General features: G+C 34.9%; 1 protein-coding gene across 1 annotated transcript in view; it reads left to right on the top strand.

Annotated features, from left to right (window-relative positions):
• Window positions 1-21937, top strand: part of MOB1B (MOB kinase activator 1B) — a 41552-nt gene extending 19615 nt beyond the window's left edge. Inside the window, exons 2-6 of the mRNA XM_090266780.1 lie at window positions 8242-8408; window positions 11636-11729; window positions 15107-15240; window positions 17242-17405; window positions 19521-21937. Coding sequence (XP_090122906.1) covers window positions 8242-8408; window positions 11636-11729; window positions 15107-15240; window positions 17242-17405; window positions 19521-19598 — 637 coding nt within the window. The 3' untranslated portion in view covers window positions 19599-21937. The remainder of the gene's footprint in view (window positions 1-8241; window positions 8409-11635; window positions 11730-15106; window positions 15241-17241; window positions 17406-19520) is intronic.
• The last annotated feature ends 608 nt before the right edge of the window (window positions 21938-22545 follow it).

Raw genomic sequence — 22545 nt, 5'->3', positions numbered from 1 at the left:
ATCCTAATGTTAAATACCTGCTACCACTTGCCTACTTCTCAGAAAAGGCCAGCAGAGGAGGGTATGGGGATTCCCTTGCTGAAAGACTATGAATCAAGTTTCCCTATAATTCCTGGAGAGTCTTCCAGGGTCCTTCCCTCCTCCTGTCATCCAGATTCTTAGTTTGGAGCATGGTGGAAATCACTCTTCCCTCATTGCCTCCTGTATTGGGCATATTCTGTGCTATATTTTACTGATTATGCTATTACAGTTGTCCCAATTTTTTCCCTCTTTGCCCCCCCCTCCACTCAGCATTCCCCACTCTCAGGCAAACTCCACACCTTTGTTCATGTCCGTTGGTAATGTGTATAAGTTCTTTGGCTACTCCATTTCCTATACTGTACTTTACATTCCCATGGCTGTTCTGTAACTACCTATTTGTACTTCTTAATCCCCTCACCTCTTCACCCATTCCCCTACACCCCCTCCCATCTGGCAACCATCAAAACACTTTCCATATCCATGATTCTGTCTCTGTTCTTGTTTGCTTAGTTCACTTTTTATATTCAGTTGATAATTATAGCCATTTTATTGTCCATAGTTTTTATCTTCTTTTTCTTAAATAAATTTCTTTTAACATTTCCTATAATAAGGACTTTGTGATTATGAACTCCTTTAGTTTTTTTCTTGCCTGGAAAGCTCTTTAGTTGCCTTCGATTCTAAATGATAGCTGTGCTGGGTAGAGCAATCTTGGTTGTAGGTCCCTGCTTTTTATGATCTTGAATATTTCTTGCCAGTCCCTTCTTGCCTGCAAAGTTTCTTTTGAGAAGTCAGCTAATAGTCTTATAGGCACCCTTTTGTAGGTAACTCTCTTCTTTTCTCTTGCTGCTTTTAAGATTCTCTCTTTATCTTTAATCTTTAGCATTTTAATTATGATGTGTCTTGTAGTGGGTCTCTTTGCATCCATCTTGTTTGGGACACTGTGTGCTTCCTGGACTTGCAGGTCTATTCCCTTCACCAAATTAGGGAAGTTTTCTTTCATTATTTTTTTTGCAAGTAGATTTCCAATTTCTTGCTCTTTCTTTTCTCCTTCTGGCACCCTATGATGTGAGTGTTGGAACACTTGAAGTTTTCCCAGAGGTTTCTTATACTATCTTTGTTTTAATCTTACCATAATTCCTCAATTTCTGATCTGCTGACAGCCTTCTTTCTTGCTTTCCAGCAATATGAAGGATTTTTTACTTACCTAACACTAACAAAACAGCAACAATACCATTATAATAATAATGATTTAAAGGAGATGTTAGGCAGAAATGTAAATAGACATATTTGTTCAGATTGCTAACTTTCTTGAATCAAGATTATCTTTTTGACAATAATATGGTGACTACCAGAAGGAAAGTGGGATAGGAGCAGGTAGTAGAGAGTAAAGTGGGGATAAATGGTGGTGGAAGGAGACTTGAGTTTGGGTAATAAACACACAATATAATATACAGATAATGTATTATAAAATTGTACACTTAAAACTTATATAATTTTTATTAACTAATATCACCCCCAATAAATTCAATAAAAAGAAGATAAAAAGATTATCTTTTAGATACTCACGACTTTTAGCTTTATTGTTTTTCTAGAACATATTGTACTTGATTTTGATAATTTCTGACATGTTTTGCTGGTGCACAATTACCCTTCTAAAAGCATAAGTGTGTTTGACAACCTTTTGGGGGGAATTGTTCTCTGGTGGAATTTTATTTTTCATTAATGGCAGTACTAAAAATTCAGCTAAATTTCAAGGGGCATGAGGAGAGGAAATGGAATAAGAATAAGGTAGTTTGAAGATTTTTTTAAAAGATTTTATTTATTTGTTTGTTTGTTTACTTATTTTTAGAGAGGAAGGGAAAGAGAAAGAAAGGGAGAGAAACATCAATATGTGGTTGCCTCTCCCACAACCCAAGCATGTGCCCTGACTGGGAATTGAACCGGTGATTCTTTGGTTGGTTCGCAGGCCAGCACTCAATCCACTGAGCCTCACCAGCCTGGACTGAAGATTGTTTTTAAAATGTACCTACTAATAACTCTCTTAGTATAAATTAGATTTGTGTTGTTTTATAAGTGACTTGATTAAACTGTAGTCATATAGAAGGAAAATTATAAATAATTTGATAGAAGATAAAGGTAAACATTGTGTAGTATTGAGGAGTGGGTAAAAGAATGGGCCTTAAAGATTTCTTTTTGTCCTCACCTGGAGACATGCTTATTGATTTTAGAGAGAAGGGAAGGGAAGGAGAGAGAGAAGGAGAGAAACATTCATGTGAGATAGTACCTTTGACTGGTTGCCTTTTGTACGTGCCCTGACTGGGGACTGAAACTGCAACCCAAGCATGTGCCCTGACTGGGAATGGAACCCATGACCTTTTGGTTTACAGAGTGACGCTCCAACCAACTGAGCCACATTGGCCAGGATGAGCTTTAGAGATTTAAATTCTGGCTCCTTAATTCACCACTTTTCTAATTTGGAGCAAACTTAAGTATCGAGATCTGTCTGGAAGAAGTCCAGCCATTGTTAATATAACGAGAGGAACATTGATATAATCTGGCAGCCTAGAAGAGTGGACTGGAATGTGCGTGTGTTAACAATCATGACTTTACTAATCAGTAGGGATGGTAGATGCAGTTGAGCGAGCATGTGTACTGTGTGGCTTTCACATTCAGAATGATTGAGTGAGTAGAACAACAAATCTGCATCAAATTTTGTATTAAGTTTGAACATTCCCCAGCAGAAGCTATTCAGATGATTCAGAAGGCCTCAACTATGGGCAACTGGTGACTGGCAGCTTCATAACGGCAATACGCAGCTCATGCATCACATCCAGTGCAGTTTTTTTGCAAAACATCAAATCAACCCAGGTGACTCAGACCTACAGCCTAGAGTTGGTGCCCTGTGACTTCTAGCTTTTCCCAAAACTAAAATCACCTTTGAAAGGGAAGAGATTTCAGATGTCAATAAGATTCAGGAAAATATGATGGGGCAGCTGATAGTGATTGGGAGAACTGTGTGAGGTCCCACAGTACATACTTTGAAGGGGGACTGAGGTGTCATTGTCTTATGTACAATATATCTTGTATCTTCTTCAATAAATGTCTCTTTTTCATATTACATGGCTGGATACCTTCTGGACATTCCTCTACTTAAATCCTCAGTTTTGTTACTCAAAATGATAGCATATACATTGTAGAGTTATGAGGACTAAATGAGATATTGCATGTAAAATACTTCTGAGCACAAAGCCTGCAGTAATTACTAGTTGATATTAATCATCATCATTACTATCCTGATTAGGAGTTTCCAGCCTGAAGTTGACTGGAACTATCAATTAATAATTTGTAAGTATTTATGAAGTACCTGATCTCTAGTATTGGACTTTAGATCTATGGAAGGAGCTACTGATGTGAATGACGGGTTGGCACCTAGAGGTGGAGCAAAGGGAACTAATATTAGTTGAGTTTTTACCACAATATTCAGTAGTAAGGCTGCTATTATTCCCACTTTATCCATGAGGAAGCTGAGGCTTGGTAATGTTAAGTAACTTGTTCTTGTTCAAGATAATGGACTGTTGTTGAATTCCACTTCTGCCATTTAGCTTTGTGGTCAGAGTAATTTGCATAACCCTGAAGGGATAGACCAATCGACTCAAATTAATGTTAATTTACTTATAATTTTGAATATATTGACATGTTCTTCAGTGTCAAATTTAGAGATATCTATTCTACTTACTCTTACTAGTGCCCGTTTTTGAGTTCTCCATAAATCTTCCCCATCCCCAATTCCTTCAGTCTTAAGATTCTCTACTCCAACTTAGAAAATATCAACTTTGTTGATAGTTGGATTGAAAATAAAGGGTTAAAAGTAATGATAATGATGAATGTGATAGTATTAAGATGGGAAGAACTGGCTTATGGGAGTTAAGCTACGTTTCACTATGGGGCCTAATCTATTCTTTAGGGTTTCAAATAGGAAATAAAGGATGCTGTTGAAATTTACAGAAGTTAGATCAAATTGAATGGGTAATTATAAGGGATGTGTGCTCAGAGTTTTTCCTTAGGGCTTAGTTATTTAATTGATAAACTACCCTGTCTTGCTCTAGCAATTGATTGGCCTTCAAGTATGAGTAAGAGGACCGGTGAAAACAAATCTGAATTCTTGGATATTTATTTGGAAAGAAAAGACCTTAGGGTAATACTGTGAATTATCAGTACAACACCCTTCATGTGTAATATATATCATTCGCATTCTCATCATAAAGTTCTAAATTCTCATATAATTGTGATAATATGTTGGAGGCTATTCAAGAGAAATTAACAATTGAATCCCTGTTTCCTAAGACCCAAAAAGTACATAGCTACTCTCATACATCATTAATGGCATTGTACAAGGGTACAGTTATTTGGAGATAAAAACAGGCCTTATGTAAAACTGAAAACTGTACCTGCCCTTTAGGGCAGCAGTTTTAGTTCTAGGAACTTATCCTTTATATATGCTTATGCACAAGGATGTTCACTGCAGCATTGTTTCTGGTAACAAATGACTAGAAACCACCTAAATGTTTATCAGTGAGTGACTGATTAAAATATATATCTGTATAAGGAAACACTATTCAATCTTAAAAAAAAATAAAGTAGATCTACTTCTATCTTAATATAAAACAATCTTCTGGATATATTAAATGAAAAAAACAGTATTTAGTATACAACAGTTGTGTTAAAGTGAAAACAGGCACAAGCATTCTTATGCTTGTGTAGATGTAGACTGGAAGAATACACAAGATATTTCTTCTGAGGTTCCTCTGATACACAGATTTCTTCTGAAAGGGGTGGGTGGAAGGGCAGCATACTTCTGTTATCAAAATGTTTTTGAATATTTGCATCAAATATCTTAAAATGCCATGTGAAACATGCATTTGGCCATATATTACATTGTTGCTGTAAGAGCTTGCATTCATTGATGAGGACTTTTGTGTTCATGCTTTTGTGCTTTTGAATTTGAGGACTCCGTCAGTTGGTCTTTTGACCTAGGCATCAGGAGCAATAGTGAGCACGCCTTTTAGGGTAGAGTGGGTACTGGTAGAAGTTTTAGGTAGCAGTTGAAGAAACAGCTGAGTGTAGTTTTTAAAAAAAGAATATTAAAAAATATAGAGTATTGAACTGGTTAGGTTATTCTGCCTAAATAAAATAGAAGAGCCAGAAAACAAAATTAGATAGAGAACTTGAAAGCATTTTGGAAGTATGAATGTACATGGAAATGAGGAACAGAGAAGGGAGTCGAAATTCCACAGGGAACTAAAACTATTTTATAAACATTACCTCATCTCTAAATTACACCCTTTTGTAAAAAGTTATTTTCCAGACTTTCAAAATCAAAGAGATTGAAGCCCAGATGACATTTTGTGGTTTCCTATGTAACATAAGAAGAAAATAGCAAAATGAGGGCTATAACCTTGTTTTCTTGATTTTCAATCTAGCCCCATGATTATTCTGAGATCACCTGAATTTTGATATGGGTATAGCAACAAAAAACAAAACAAACCTTTTTTAAAAATTCTGTTTTGAACTTGATGTGTAAAAGCATTTGTTTCCAACATAAGATTTTATTTTTCTGCATCCACTCTCATGAGATGAAGGTCAGAATGGACATTGAAAGAAGGCTTTGGATGTTGTACTATCATTTCTTTTTACCGGGTCATTCTGGTTCAGCAGAAGGAAGGATAATGAAAATACTAACATTTGCACAGCATTTTACAGTTTTAAAATAAGCTTTTTTCACAAATACTGTTTTCTTCTTTTGCAGTTGTTCCATGATACAGGTAGTGAGGATGTTTTGTTATCAATATTTTTATTGGGCTTTCACTGTTAAAGAAAAAACAGGCTCAAGAAAGTTGGGTAATTTGCCTGAGATAACATAGCTGATAAGTGTCAAAGCTGGCCTTCACAAAATCGAACTCAAATTTATTTTTTCTTTCTACGCAATCAAAAAATCTTATGAGGTAGATTTACTTAGCTTTGTGCAAACCAATTCTGGGTGGGGCCTCGATCAAGAAAACATTTGGAAGCCTAAAACTTCAGGGCAGAGTGGTTTTGGAGGGCAGATAGGGCTCTGATCTCCCTGAGTGCAGGCTTGGCCGATGTCCTTGTAGTTCTTATGTACTCTGCCAGATCCTTTTCAGATCAAGTTGTCCCATATTCATTTGTTGCATTATCTGAGCTGTGGGCCAATTAAAGGGTGTGTACTTAATTTATACCTTGCCTGAAGACACACATCAGATTAGAGAGCTATATTTTTGGAATTAATTACACGTAAATTAGTAAAGTGTCATTTTGTAAAAAATATTGATAAAATTTGTTTCTCGTGCTTTTTCTAAGTGTAAAAAAGTAGGAAAATGAAATAAGCCTCAAACTCTGTGATTATAATGATCCTCTATTCTGGGAGAGAATTTTGATTCTTTTTTTCTTTTTCTTTTTTTAAAAGATTTTATTTATTTACTTATAGAGGGAGGAGAAGGAAGGGAGAAAGAGGGAGAGAAACATCTTTGTGTGAGAGCTAACACCCATCAGTTGACTCTCACATGCCCCCAACTGGGGGACCTGGCCCACAACCCAGGCATGTGCCCTGACTGGGAATTGAACCGGTGACCTTTTGGTTCACAGGTAGGCAATCAATCTACTGAGCTACACCAGCCAGGGCAGAATTTTGATTTTTAATGCAGTATCTGATTAAACTAAAGAATTGTTTCCACAGAGTCAGGGTCCAGAGCCTGACGGTGTCTTAATATTTGATTTTTGGATTTACTCTTAGTAGACTGGAAAACCACTAAGTTGTTTTAAACAGGGGAGTAACATCATCTGATCAGTGTTTTTAAAGAGATACCTTGGCTGTTAGTGTTAGAGTTGAACACCTCTTAAAAACCTGAGCAAAGATTCACTTTTAAATGAGGATCCCATTATCTTGGATGGGGAAAAATACCTGTCATTTGAATTAGATATTTGGGTTGACTGGTAGATTCTTAGTTTGTCTCAGGTCCTCAAAACTTCCCAAAAGCTCCTCAGGTGATTATAATATGCAGCCAGGATTGAGAACTACCACTTTATCTTGGGGAACAAGGGAGAGATCTTGTTAAGTTTGGAAGAAGATAGTAAGTAAAAAGCTATGGGAAGCTTGGAAAGTTTAACTGTTGTTTATCTACCCCTTTTGGAATTCCACTTTCATATTCATATGTTCAAATGCCTAAGTGTTTTGATGGTATGAATTTAGTAACATTAAACTTCATGTAATACTCTCCCAGACTCTTAATTCATTCTTTCCTTTCTGTTCCTTTTTGTATGAACTTGGAAAGGGCATAATTAAGAAGGGATGACTATGATATAATACAATTTGATAAGAACTTGCCAGCATTAATAGAAGAATCTATCTCTTAAAAACTTAAAATTATTTCTAAGACTAGTTTCATTTGATCCACTTAAAAATACAAATAAAATTTGAGCAAATCAATTACATTAATGTGTAACTACTTATCTGCATACCTAGGACTCTGGATTAAGATTGTGGATGCTGCCCTGGCTGGTGTGACTCAGTGGATTGAGTGCTGGTCTGCAAACCAAATGGTCGCTGGTTCGATTCCTAGTCAGGGCATATACCTGGGTTGTGGGCCAGGTACCCAGTTGGGGGTGTGCTAGAGGAAACCACACACTGATGTTTCTCTTTCTGTCTGTCTCATTCCCTTCCCTTCTCTCTAAGATAAATAAGTAAAATATTTTTTTAAAAACTTTAAAAAGATTGCTGATGCTTCCTATAATTGAGTAGAACATGTAGTTTTTCTTTCTTGCTCTTAGATTATTGTGTTTATTGAAATAAAATGTATCTTTATGCTTTTTATATGAAGGAAACAAATTATTTGTATAATATGAGAGACTTAGAGTAGGGGTGAAAAGGAATAAAATAGCTAGGCTATGAAAGAAGTAATTTTTTTTTGTTATAGATTGCAACCTGTAGGAGAAGTTTTGTAGGAATTTGGGTATCAAAGACAGTAGTTACAGCAGTTATATTGCCTGTATTTAATGTAGCCAGTACAATTTAGGGCTGTTTATTTGTGGACACTTAGGATCACCTCTGTGTTATTTTATCCAGTCATATACTGTAATTGGCTCTGTTGAAAGTCATGCCTTAAATATTGAAGTGCCGTTTTTTCTTTTCTTGTCTGTTCATAGTGGTAGTCGCTCCTCTAAAACGTTTAAACCAAAGAAGAACATACCAGAGGGTTCGCACCAGTATGAGCTCTTAAAGCATGCAGAAGCCACACTTGGCAGTGGCAATCTCAGGATGGCTGTGATGCTTCCTGAGGGAGAAGATCTAAATGAGTGGGTTGCAGTGAACAGTAAGTAGTTTTCTTGTTTCTCAGTATATTCTAAATTAGATTAGTAGCCTCATTGTAGGTGAGTTTTAGGGTGTGTCTATTCTAGGATGTAGTTAGCAACCTAATATCATGATATAGTGATACCTCAATCCACTTTAGCCTTTATGTTATTTTATTTCTGAATATGAGTTTTGTGAAATTCTTATCTCCTGTTACAATGACATACAAAGCATAGAAGTACCATCTTCGGTGGAAGAAATGATAACAGCAATTAATATTTATGGAATACTAATTTGTGTCTGGTACTCTGCTATCTTTTAAACATAGCTTATTTTATTTCATATTTACAACCTCATGATGTAGGTACTATTATTATTCCATTTTAAGACAGATAAAGAAGTTGAAACAGAAAGATTAGTAATTTGCCTAGGTCATACAGTTATTAAGTGCGAGAGCCTAGTCTCTAATATGGAGTTATAGAATATTAGAGACTGCACTTTAACCACTATGCTAAATTACCTCTTTCAGTAGCACATTCAGTTATGCTAAGTTATGCTATTAAAAAAAAAAAAAGGCTATTCACTCATGACTTGTGAAATTATTAAAATGTTTATGAGATATTCTAGCACCAAGGAAGAAAAATGTGTAAGTAAAAAGTAAATATATTTTGGGGAATTAAGCCATAGAAAGTTGGGAACTGAAAGTGGTACTTTTTGTATTCAGGGCTTTTTAGCATTAGTGAAAAAACTAATAGAATTTTATAATTGGAGGAATTTTGTATAAACCTAGTAAAAATAAAATGAAATTTAATTGAAAACATACACAATATATCTTGGCTTTGATTAAGGAAAAACAAAACCACAGTATTTTTTCTTGTAATAGTTGATTGTATCTTATTGTAATTTGAAATATATCATGGGATTTTTTAATTGAGCTGCCACCCACTAATAACTTTTAGGAACCTAAAGGATTTTACTGAGATGTCTGAAAACCTTCCTATGATAGAATTTGCATATGAGCTGTGTTTATTCTAATGTGGTCACTTCCCTGGACCCAGAGAGTATAGTTACTAAAGAAATAAAATGAGTCCTGGCTGGTGTGGGTCAGTGGATTGAGTGTTGGCCTGTGAACCCAAAGGTTGCCAATTCGATTCCTAGTCAGGGCACATGCCTGGGTTGCAGGCCAGGTCCCCAGTTGGGAGCGTGTGAGAGGCAACTGATTGATGTGTCTCTTGCACATCGACGTTTCTCTCCTTCTCTCCCTTCCTTCCCTTCTCTCTAAAAGTAAATAAATAAAATCTTTTAAAAAATAAAATGATTTTTGCGTTATTGGTGAGACCCGGCTTATAAGATAGTTCTGTGACACTTCAAAGACAATATTCAGAATAAATGTCCAATTTATTATGTACATTCTTTTTTGTACTTGTTTCTGCCTTTTTTGTACTGTTTATTTAAAAACTCACTAATTTAAAAAATCTAAGGAGGACAGCTTAGATCTTCTATACTACGTGAGATTCTTACTTATATGTACAACAGCAGATCATCATTTTCTGCCTTTATTCGCTCTGTGTGAGTTGCCAGAACAGAGTAAGTATACTATTGAAATGCCTAGAACTTTAGGAACTTCTGAAATTTTAAAGGCATTTTGCAATTATAGCTAGATAAAAATTACTTAGAATTGGAGCATCAGAACATTCCCTTTGAGCAGATGATTCTACCTTGAAAATACATTTGACTGATGTGCTAGATTCTAAAATTTTCCTTATTTCTAGTAATCTTCCCAAATGACACTTGATGACGTAAATTAGGTTTGAGACTAGATATTTCCATGTGCTTACAGTGATTAAATAAACATTTTGCGTACATAAAAGAGAGAAGGGAATTTGTTGATAAGATTGGCATCTTAATGGCTTTTTGGCTTTAGTTCACTTGCCAGATGAAGATAAGTGGTAGAAAATGGGAAATCTTTACAAATTCAACAACTAGTCTCAGAAACAGAAACCAGAGCCTGTTTTAAACATTCTGCTGCTAGAAAGAGTGATAGCTTAAAGAAGAAAGAAAGAAGGTTCAGGGTTCTGGAAAAAGCTGGCTGGCTGGTTTATAAATTATTTACGTAGCACCAAATCCTGAGGCCAGATCTTGATTTGCGGAAAGAAACTGGTATTTATTAAATGCCCACTTAATGGCAGGCATATATTTTTTAGTGCTCCATAATAAACTCAATTCTAAAGGTAGGAAACTGAGGTTCAGGGAGATTAAGTAATTCAACTGGTAAATATAGGAGTAGAGATTCAGACTTGTATTATTTTAAAGCCATAGGTTGTCCTCTGTTCTTGTGGAGGACGACTTAAGAATTATTAAGTTCCAGAGCCATTACTTAGTAAATCTTGGCTCTTTGTGAGGTAAGAGGGCAGAGGAAAAGGTGTATAATTAAGTATAGTATAATACTTATTACGGCTCTACTTTATCAGCAATTATGATTCCTTTTAAAGTTTTATTTTCTTTGCTCTAGAAAGTCTGAATTAAAAAAGCAAACTGCTGGTCATGGGTAATTAGTGGGATGAAAAGGGATTTTAGGATTGTAAATAAAGAGGGAACAGGGATAGAGCTCAGAGTCACTATATGCAGTATTTGTCCTTAAATATGGAGGGGGAAAAAAAATAAAAAAAGAATAAAAATATGGAGGGGGGCGCAAAGTAGGTTGAAACTAAAAAGTTAAACACTAAAGAAATCTAATATAGTCATGTTAACATCAGATAAAGTAGACTTCAAGGCAAAAAAAGAGAAAGATTTAAAAATGATAAATGGTTCAGTTCACAAAGAATATATGACGTTCTGAATTTCTATCTTTAATAACATCTCAAAAATAAAATCAGTTGACTAACAAGAAATAGACAAATTCACAGTCATAATGGGAGATTTAAACGTTCTTCTTTTAGTGGTAATGCATAGAGTGAAGAATAAAAATCACCAAGGAATTAGAAAAATTTGAGCAGCATGATTTAATAGACTTTATCTGAGGGACACATTGTCTAAGCACCTCAGATTCTATACAGGCGCTTTTTCAAAAATTGAAATGATTGAAATCATGTAACATGTGGTCTTTGCCCATAGTGGAATTTAGCTAGAAATCAATAACAAAAAACTAGGAAATCTGTATATGTTTGGAAAGAACACTGATAAATCTAGGTTTTGCTTGGGTAAAATTAAGATTTAATATTTTACTTACAACTGATATTTGCTTTACAGCTGTGGATTTTTTCAATCAGATCAACATGCTTTATGGAACAATCACAGATTTCTGTACAGAGGAAAGTTGTCCAGTGATGTCAGCTGGCCCAAAGTAAGTTGTGGTTTATGATTAGTTCTCATTTTTACTTTATTTTACAGTTCTTAGATAAGAGGAAAGTTTCTGACCATATATAATTTCTGTACTTAGCATCTCCTTAACTGGTTTACCAATGAGTGATATATTAAGTTCAGATTCCTTAGCTTGAGCTCTATCACCCTTCCTGTATTGTCCCCCATCCTGCCTTTCCTGTTAACTTACACATCTCTTCTGGTCTATCCAAACTAGATTACTGGAAATGCCTTGCTTGCTAATCCCTCCATTACTTATACTCTGAAACTTGCTTATTCTGTACTTCTCTTGGATATTTTTCTTCTCTTCCTATCTCCCTCATTATCTTCTGCTAACATTTCCAAAAATCTTACCCATTTTCAAGGCCTACCTCAAATGCTTCCTTCTCCATGAAACCTTCTGATCTCTTTAGACTAGATGCAATCTTTCTATTTAACTTCTTTGTCTTTATGATTACATTATAATCATATTGTTTATACTTGTCTTCTTGAACCTGTTAGATTTATTCTTCTTTTAAATCCCTTTTGGTGCAAGAATAATGTCTGCCATCTAGTTACAAATCAATATGTGCTACCTGGATCAATATATTTTTGAAACTGACTTTTACTGTGACTGATAACAGCAATGCCAGTTACCATTTATTCATTGCTACCTAAATGTAAGGCCTTTATACTGCAAACCTGTGAGGTAAGAAAACTATTGTTATTCTCATTTTACAGGAAAAGAAATTGAGCCTGAGAAAAGCTAAGTAACATGTCCAAGGTCCTGTTATCCAGAAACAGAACCAGGATTGAAATCCAGATCTCTTTGACTTGCCTGTACTCTTAATAGCTACATTGTATTATTTTCTTATAAGAAATATTAATTGATATTTACACATTATATATAGAGATTTTATTTTTAGTGCTGACTTTTTATAGTGTGTTCTCTCCCCCAATTATAAACAAGATATAAATATTAAAACAAGTGGTCCAAATTTACTAGTGCTTAGAAGTATTATCATTATAAGTAGTTACCTTAGATTGCTAATCACTCATTGAGCTAATGCTGTCATTGCTTAGAATATTTTTTGTAACTTTTATGTTACAGTATCACTCAGATCACTAGCTACCCAAGAGATTCAATTTTATTTCTTCATAATTATTTACTGACAAAATTTACATGTTGAACAAAGTATTACCTAGAGTCATCTACTTTATTTCTCAAATTGACTATAAAAGAGTTTAGATGTGTCTCAGAATCTAGTCCTTTTAAAAAGAATTAACAGTTTTCCATTATCAAAGATGTTCAAAATAATATGCTTTATTTCCTAAGGTAATTTTTTGAAAAAATAATTTATTTTCAAACTATTTCAGATTTTTAAACTTCAAATAATTTTAAATGTACAGGAAAGTTACCAGAATAGCACAAAGAACTCCCATATCTTTTTTACCCAGATTCTCAAATTATTAACCTTTTACTGCATGCTTCACCACCCACACTCTATATGTATAGTCATTGACGTTAATCTTTTCCTGAACCTTTTGTGCAAGTTATAGACATTGTGCCCCTTTACCCTGGCATATTCAACAATGTATTCCCAAAAACAGAGATACTCTTTTACACAACCAGCATATAAACCCTCCAAACCACCTCCTTCAATTCATAGCCACCATTAGCATTCCATCAGCTGTCTCAATAATACCTCAGTTTTTAATTTCTGGTCAAGAATCCTGTCTGGGAATATGTATTGCATTTCTTTGACTTACCTCTTTAGGTACCTTCTATCTGGAATAGTTCCTCCGTCTTTCCCTGTATTGGCCTTTGTGCATAAAAGAACTAACATAGCAGGCCTGATTAGTCTCTTGAAAGGCCTACCTCCAGGGTTGACCCTGGGGTGGCATCTTGCAGCTTGTATTTCTGAAGAGTTCCCACCACCCTAACAGTTAAGAGTGACTTATTGTGCCTAAACTGTACCAGTGATATGGCTTATACTTTCCTCTGGGCACCTGGAATTGTAGTGTGTCATGCACATGGTGCCTTCTTGACCATCCCCCTAATAAAACACTTGGTTACTAAGTGTCTAATGAACTTCCCTGGCAGACAGTATTTAGTATGTGTTATCACAATTCAATCCTGAGGGAATTAAGGGTAGCCTGTGTGACTCCATTGGGAGAGGACTCATAGAAGCTTGCTCCTGATTTCCTCCAGACATTGCTCTGTTTGCCTTTCTTCTTTGCTGATTTTAGTGTGTGTTCTTTCACTGTAATAACTCATACCTGTGAGTACAACTATATGCATTCTTGGCAGGAACCTACAGAAATGATACTTTTTATCCTCAGTGGATCATATCAGGAGGCACACAATGTTGACCGTGCCATCACTGGTGATGTTAACCCTAATTACCTTATCATGTTAGTGTCTGCAAGGTATCTTCACCTCACATTTGTCAATTTCTTCCCCTTTGTATTTTATTGGAAGGTTTTTTGATATTACACCAATATTTTGTTCCTGTGAATTAGGGAAAATTTTTCCACTTAGAATACTGCTATGATCACTTTCCTCATAGAAACCTTATCTAAATAGCTGGTATAGGAACACTGTACCTAATTCTTCAAACGTAACAGGCATGGGATCTCCATAAAGGTACTGCAGAAATGCACCCTGGCCAATGTAGCTCAGTTGATTGGCGTGTCCTCTGATAATGGAAAGGTTGAGGATTCAATTCCCCGTCAGAGCACATACCAAGACTGCGGGTTTGATCCCAGTCGTGTGACCCCACCCTTCATCCCCTACCCCAGCCCAGAAGCCTATGGTCCCCTGTCTGGGCATATACAGGAGGCAACCAATCAATGCTTCTCTCTTCCATTGATGTTTCTCTGTCTCCCTTCCTTTCTCTCTAATAAAAGCAATTTTAAAAAGTGTTTGGAGAAAACTTTAAAAAAAAAGGTACTACAGAAATGAAAAATAATCTTCCTTCCTTCCTTCCTTCCTTGAGAAATATCAAAGAAGAAAAAGAGCCATAAAAATTAAGGATGGAAAGTAAGCTAGGTTTTCTATTATGGCAATGTATAATTCTAAAATATAAATTCTATATATGAAAGAAAGCTGTGTAATAAAATTAATACATGGGAGGAGAACATAGAAACACAAAAATGAGTTTGATGGGATCTGCTTACTTTGGATTGTGACAAATGCAAAATAGTTAAGTAGCCATTTGAAAATGTTAAATTTAAATGCCAATTGCAAAAATCTTTATTCGGAGGGATGTAAAACATGTCCTGTATTACATAACACATATACATGTATAATATAAAAAATATACACACTATATATAGTTATATACTAATACTCTATGTGATTTTATTTTTCCAATGCAGGTATGAGTATCATTGGGCAGACGGAACAAACATAAAGAAGCCAATTAAGTGCTCGGCGCCAAAGTATATTGATTACTTGATGACTTGGGTTCAGGACCAGTTGGATGATGAAACATTATTTCCTTCAAAAATAGGTATAATAGTTGTGCATAATTGGAATCCATCATGATTTATATAATTTTATATGTTCCTACAGCTTATTTTCTTTCTATTCCAGGAATCATATAAGATTACTGTTTTTATCAAGATATTTCTAATCTTATACATTTAAAAGCATTCTATCTTTTTTATTACCAATTTATCGTGACCATTAAGGTAAACCTCACTTTTTTAAACAATGAAGATCAGCATAAGTCAGACAGTAACGAAAACTGGACTGTGTTATGGATAAAAAGAGACTGGGTATTGGGTAGGCAGTCAATGTCATCTGCAACAGTCATCCATTTCTTGTTTAGGGAAGGAGTTTATATGACTTATATCCAGTTTTACATTATATTTGTGGCTAAGAGGGAGGTTAAATTTATGACCCATGGTGTGAATTCTGCAGACTATGAAATCAAGTGAGGTGAGAAGAAAACAAGATTTGAGGGGTTGGCCTGTTATATCACCTGAGTGGCTTTTGTTTTTTCCTATTAAGAGCTGGCCTTTCAAGTGAAAATTTTTCACATCTAGACAGTTCATAAGATTTTACCTCAGACTTCTTACAACTTGTGTTTTCTGAAAAAATTAAGAACTTGCTTTTCTGACAATAAATAACTTTTTGACAATATTTGATGCTTTTAGTTTCTGGAGGATGGGTATGGTGGAGACAGTTATGTAAATAGTTGTTATATGGATTGTTTTAAACACATTTATTGAATGCTTTCACTGCCTTGAAGCATTTGTAATTAAAAGTTGATTTTTCATGGCTGCTTTATTTATATGCATCATAACAGTTTTGGATAAGTGACCCCCACCTTCTCCAAAATTAACTTTTAATTTTGACCCAATTTTAGACTTTTAGAAAATTTGCAAGAATTACACAAAGAATCTCTTATATATTCTTCTTCCAGGTTCTTTAGTTGCTAATGTTTTACCACATTTGCTTTCTCTTTCTCCCCAGACAGTCTTTTCTTTTTTCTGAACTATTTGAGAGTAAGTTGCATATATGATGCCCCTTTATCCATATGTGCTTCAATGTGTTATTTCCTTTAAAAAAATCACAGTATAACTATCAAACTCAGGCAATTAACAATGATATAATTGTCTAATTTACAGACCTTATTCAGATTTTCGCACTAATATCCTTTATAGCAAAAGAAAAATTTTAACATTTTTAAATCATTCAGTTGTCATGTTTCATTAACCTTCCTTAATGTGGAATATGACATCAGTCTTTTGTGAACTTTCATGACACTGATATTTTTGAAAAGTGTAGGCATGCTGTTTTATTTAATGTCCCTTTATTTTGGTTTGTGCTGTGTTTTCTTGTGATTTATATATTTTTATATGAGCAATAGGTAATATGATGACATTGAACCCAGTAGTACCAGTGTTTGGTTTGTTTTGCCAATCTAGATTTTTTAGCAAGAGTAACAAAGTATATGGAATTTTGTATAATTCTAGTTTTTTATTTGCTTATGCTGTAAAAATGCTGCAATTCATAACAATGAGCCTAATTAAAAAGAGATTGAAATGGTCTTTCAGGATAAAAGTAGACCTGGAGTAATAATGAAATAATTCCAAAGAAAACAACTTTAAAATATACTATAGATATTTTAAACAAAAATGAGCAATACATTATTTGTGTTCAGCATATGTTTATATTAAGACATGATGTTATGAAATCTGAGGATCTGAGTGTGAGTTTTAGTTCCATTATCATCTTAGGCATTCATTTGTTTCATTTTAGTAAAGTGTTGTTGTATTAGAGACCTGAAGGGCTATACTGAAGACTAGTTCTTATTCCATAGAAGCTTTGAAGTTTATTTTCTTTCATGATATGTTGAGAACTTCTGAAAAGTACAGTGGGTATATTAAGTAGTAATTCATGAATACTTCTTTTCAGCCTTATCTTGGTGATTTATGTTGCCATTTGCTGACGAACTCATATCGTCTGTCTCGTTAATAGTTTGTGTTGTTTATCTATTTACTAGGGGTCCCATTCCCGAAGAACTTCATGTCTGTGGCAAAAACTATACTCAAACGCCTCTTTAGGGTTTATGCGCACATTTATCATCAGCATTTTGACCCTGTGATCCAGCTTCAGGAGGAAGCACATCTGAATACATCTTTCAAGCACTTTATCTTTTTTGTCCAGGTAAGTTGGATTAGGAGGCCTTTTTTGTACAGTAAAAGCAGTTATCTATACAGTTCTGAGATAAAAACTGTGTTTATGCAGTAAGGATAAAACTTGTTATATCTCTCTAATCTTCTTTCTTTTCTATATTTGCCGTGATATAAGGACTGCCTTTTTGTTTCCGAATTCCATTCATCTCCAAGCTGGTGGCATGCAATTACAAATAAAATGGCTTTGAGAATTCTTGCCTTGGATTTGTTTCAGTTAATGGGCTAATATGGGGTGGCCGAATAAGGACCCTAACTAGTTTGGCAGCCCTGTAGATGAAGTTGATCTCTTGAACTTTTTAGCACTCTTCCTACTTCTCTTAATCCTCAATTCCTGGCTACCACGTTTTTGTATATCTTAGGACATATACTTATAAATGCCTTCCCCATGACCCATCTCCACTAAAGAAAAATTAGTCTTTTCCCTCTCTATACACTCCTCACACTGAAGGCTTACATTTTGTGTCTCAGTTTCACCTATATAAACACATATTAGGAGATAGGAACTGTTGCTCTGAGCAGTTACTTTACTATGGTGTTCCATCTACAGATACCCACAGAAACAAAGAAAATGTTATCCTAAAGCTTGCATCTGTGCTTTGGTTTATGGAAGCATGATTGCAGAAGTTCAGGTTTTAGTGTTTTACGTGAGGATATTCTTCCAACAGAAGGGTTAGTTTTACCTTTCTGTATGATTTTAAAGTATACTGTATCTCCCAACTCTTGGCAAATAGTAGGGAATAGATATAGTATGGCATTTACCACATCTGGGCCTATTTACATCTCAGGACACTGTGCCCTTTTTAAAGTAGGCCCCTTAGTTATGCAGTATCAGCCATTGACTGAGTAAGCCCTTGGCCTCACAACTTGAAAATCCTGCCTTGGCCCTTCTCCAGTTGTACTCCTCCACAGAGTGCGGAATCTACAGGGTCAACCACATATCTACCCACATTCCTTCTGGTATGTGCTTCTACCTTGGAATTCCCTATCCACCAGTCCCAAGTTTATTTCCAGGATGTGCATGGATCTTTTCCTTGGGTCTATTCTCTTGAGGGAAGGTCATATCTCTGATATGTATATCTCTAGACCAGACGGCAGCTATTGGTAAGGGTGTGTGGTGTTGCCTGTATAAGCTAGACAAGGTGTCCACACTCAGGATGGAGCTGAGGTTGGGAAATCAGCAAGGTTGCTGAGGGTCAGGGACTGGCTCTCCTCATGATACTACTTTCCAATGAGAATTCTGAGGAGACTTGAGAATTCTAAATTTGAATTTTCTCTCCTGGTCACTATAAAGGTGTGTTTTGTCAAGGTAGGAGAATAGAACATGTTTTATTTAATAATATATTAGCTTAATGTAAAATTTAATAATGTAGTCATACTACATATCCATTTGTGTTCTTGGTCCAGACCCCACAAATCTTTGTGGTAAGTTTGCTATTAAATGCCCCCTGATGCTTCTCCCCAGTCCTTCCTGCAGTGCTTGGCACTTGATGGATGTTCATAAATGAATGAAATTGGGAGTTCAGAATGCCCCACCATGGCAGAAGCTCAGAAATATAGACAGCCTGTATTTATTATAGTTCAGTCAGGGGAAATCTATTCAGACTTGAACTTCAGAAGGACACATCTCATGATAGCTTGAATATATGTTAGTTTATAATATTTACTAATTCTTTCACTGTGAAATTTGCCTGAGATGCTAGATATTTTGGTCCCTACTTAGCTGACTATGTCTAAATGGTGCCCAAGTTGTTTCTTTTAACAAGGAGCAGCAATTCCCATTTATTGAGTGTTTACTTTGTGCCAGGGATTATTTGAACTGGTTAACTTATAGTGTCACATTTAATCCTCACGATAATTTTATGAGGTAGGAGGATTTGTCTTAATATTATTACATACGTAAAACAGTATCTGAAGTGGTTAAGTGATTTGCCTAAGACATCTAGGGAATAGAAACTTAAAAAAACAGATTTGACTTTTATTTACTATAAAAATTAATTTCCAACTAGTATTCATGGAAATCTGCTTTGTACTGAGATATAAATAATCAGTTTTTGCTATTTCTTCTGCCTTTCTTTATCACGCATAGGAATTCAACCTAGTTGATAGAAGAGAACTTGCACCTCTCCAAGAACTGATTGAAAAACTCACCTCAAAGGACAGATAAAGGATGCAGAACTGTTCCTCAAATGAAGCTGTGTGGGGTGTATTTGGATTTCATTGTATTTTATTTTTATCTCAGTTGTTTTGGTATTAGGTTTGGGGGGATTGTTTGGGTTCTTTTTTCTTTATTCTGAATAAATGAAATCATATTCTATTGCTAGAGGAAGCCAAGAATCATTCTCTATACATTTGATAAGGGTAAATTTTGTCTCAGTAGCATATGGTATTTTTTTTAACTTGGTTTTGGTTACTTGTGGAACTTTTGATAATACTATGTGTTAAAAGAAAATGCTTATTGGTTAGACTGCTGATGGATGGGGTTCTGTGTTGTGTAAATTGTGGCCAATTTTTGAAGTCCCTAAAAGACTTATGTTTTTAAGTGCCTTGGCAGGCTCACTTCTGAGATGCAAAGCACATAGAACCAAACAGGGCTTGAAACAATATTAGGATTACTACCCAGGGCACTTACTGATTCATGTTTTAAAATATCTATGCTAAAAGCCATAGTTTACCTAAATTGATGATCTCCAGCTTTTACTTCATTGAAGAAACACAATTAGTAAAGTTGTGCATGTAGAACATAAAAAAAATTAGTATTTCTTAATTATTTTTTATATTAATGGTAATTCTGTTCAACAAATGCTTAAAGTTCTACAAGCAGGTCTTTTTCCATCTCTTGATATCTGTGATATTGAAACTTGAGGATGTTGAAATGCAATATCTATTGCATTTTGTCTTCTTTCTACCTGTTAAGTGCACTGTAGGTGTGAATATTCAGGTTATATACAGGTTTGCCATCTTCAGAGGTGATGCTGAACTGTGAGGTTTCTTAGCAATTGCCAAATGAGCCATAAGTCTGTAGAATCCCCTTCTACTTTGAAGAAGCGGGGATAGTGTGTGTTTTGTTGTGGTGGGGTTGGGGGGATGTTAGTTTGTATGAGGAGTTAGGAATGGAATTAAGTATGGGGAGTCAAGTTCAAGAAGGTCCTGTCTTAAAACCCTTGAATAGAATGACAAGATTTTAAGTAGTTTCTTATAAGCAGAGCCTTAGAGACTTTCTTTTTAGGAATCAACTTCCATGGGAAGTTAAAAATAAATTACCAATTTTAGGAATCGATATTAAATAGGGAATTCAAGGACTGTTTGGAGATATTGACCACTTTCCAGCATTTCCATTCAGTGAATGGAGCTGGTGTTTGCCTGTCATTTGTAAATGATACAGTACATTCTTTACTTATTGTAGGCCCAATTTGAAGCAGTCTGACTTCTGATTTTCTGCTGTGTGAGGAAATAGTTTGCAATAATATCAAAAAATAAAGTGCTAATTCAGTAGTTATTAACTGTTTTATCTTCCGTGACTTTGTAGTGAATTACTCCCATAATGAGTTCTGAAAATTAGTTTTTAAAACAAATATTAACATTTTCACTTCAGTTTTACTCTTGAGATAATATTCTTTTCAGACTTCGTTTTAATTTTGTCATTCCTGGTAAATCTGCTTCCTTCATTTAGAAATATATGCTTTTCCTCTTGTAGAATAGAAATCTTGCTCTGAAATTATACAGACTGAAAATACTTAGAAAAGAATCTAAAATGAAATCAGTTTGTTTTTGATATTATCAAGTAGAGCAGTGATACAATTTAATGCCATTACAATTATCACTAGGAACTGCCTTTTTCTTCATTTCATTTGTAGCAATCATTCTCCAAGTACCAACAGTAGAAGTAATGGGAGAGGCAGGCAGAGATAAATACATTGGACATTCATTGGTAATGTTTAGTTATAAACAGCAGTGAGAACTAGCTGATTTCCTTTAAAAAACCCTTTTACTATCCAAACATGTAATATCAGCTATTATGGATTGATTCAGAAATAAAATTTGCATCAAGTGATTGGGGTCTTATCAATTTAGGAAAATCAAGCACATGATTACTCAAGTAGTCTTCCATACTGCATTTGACTTCCTGTCAACCTAGTAACAATAGCCAAGTGTAAAGAGAATAGTGAAAAATTGTTCTTGCTCTTTTAAGCTTTATACAGTAGTATACTGTAAAAATGCAAAAAAGTTTCTATAAATTAATGTTTAGTAGTAGGACCTACTTTCCCTTTGTATGTATATAGGAGTTTGTTGTCACTGTGCCAGAATCTCAGGTGCTTGCTTCTGAGTATTCCTTTAAACAGAGTTATTGGGAAGTAATGAGTTATGTATGTGTATATGTGGTAACAAAGGAGGGAGGTTCTCCCAGGGAGAGGCCTGGTATTGTACATGGTGTTATACGGCTACAAGTAGGGAAACATTCACCAGAGCATGTGAGAAAACTGATTTAATAAAAAATTGCTTTGATTTGGTTGGTTCTCATGAGCATTAGTGAGATTTAAAATAAGGATCAAATCTTGACTTTGCAACAGAGCTTGCTTATAACTGTTTATTGGATTCTTTCCAGATCTCTTTATTAAGTTTATAAATTACCAAGATAAGGATTTTCCCCCTGTTCTTTTATACAGAGACGTAAAACAAATTGTTTTTTTCATCTGCTAATAAAGGCATAACATATAAAGTAGTAAGTTAACATAGTATTATTTTCACAATGTTTTGGTTAAATGTTGATACAAAGCAAGTTTTAGGAATTATTTTAAATGATGGAATAATGGTGTTGGAGAGAACTTAATAACAAAGTGTGAAAATCTTTTAGTTAGCAGTAGATGGTGCTACTGGCTTTCATTTGCTGACTTGATTACTCTGTTTCCCATAAAACCTATTGCATTAAACTGCACTAATACAGTAAGCATATGTATTAGCTTACTGTTTGGAGGTCAGTTTATCTTAAATTGAAAGATTTTAGATTGCTATCGCTTTTTAACTTTGTCATTTGTAAATTCTAAATGGCCAGCCTAAAATGTATTTGGTAGGAGAAGATATGTTTAGTGTGTAATAAATCTCACAGTGGATTA

This window comes from Furipterus horrens, unplaced genomic scaffold, assembly GCF_987537825.1.
Source record: "Furipterus horrens unplaced genomic scaffold, mFurHor1.1.pri manual_scaffold_2, whole genome shotgun sequence".
Lineage (NCBI taxonomy): Eukaryota > Metazoa > Chordata > Mammalia > Chiroptera > Furipteridae > Furipterus > Furipterus horrens.
This window is presented reverse-complemented; position numbering and strand designations above follow the sequence as displayed.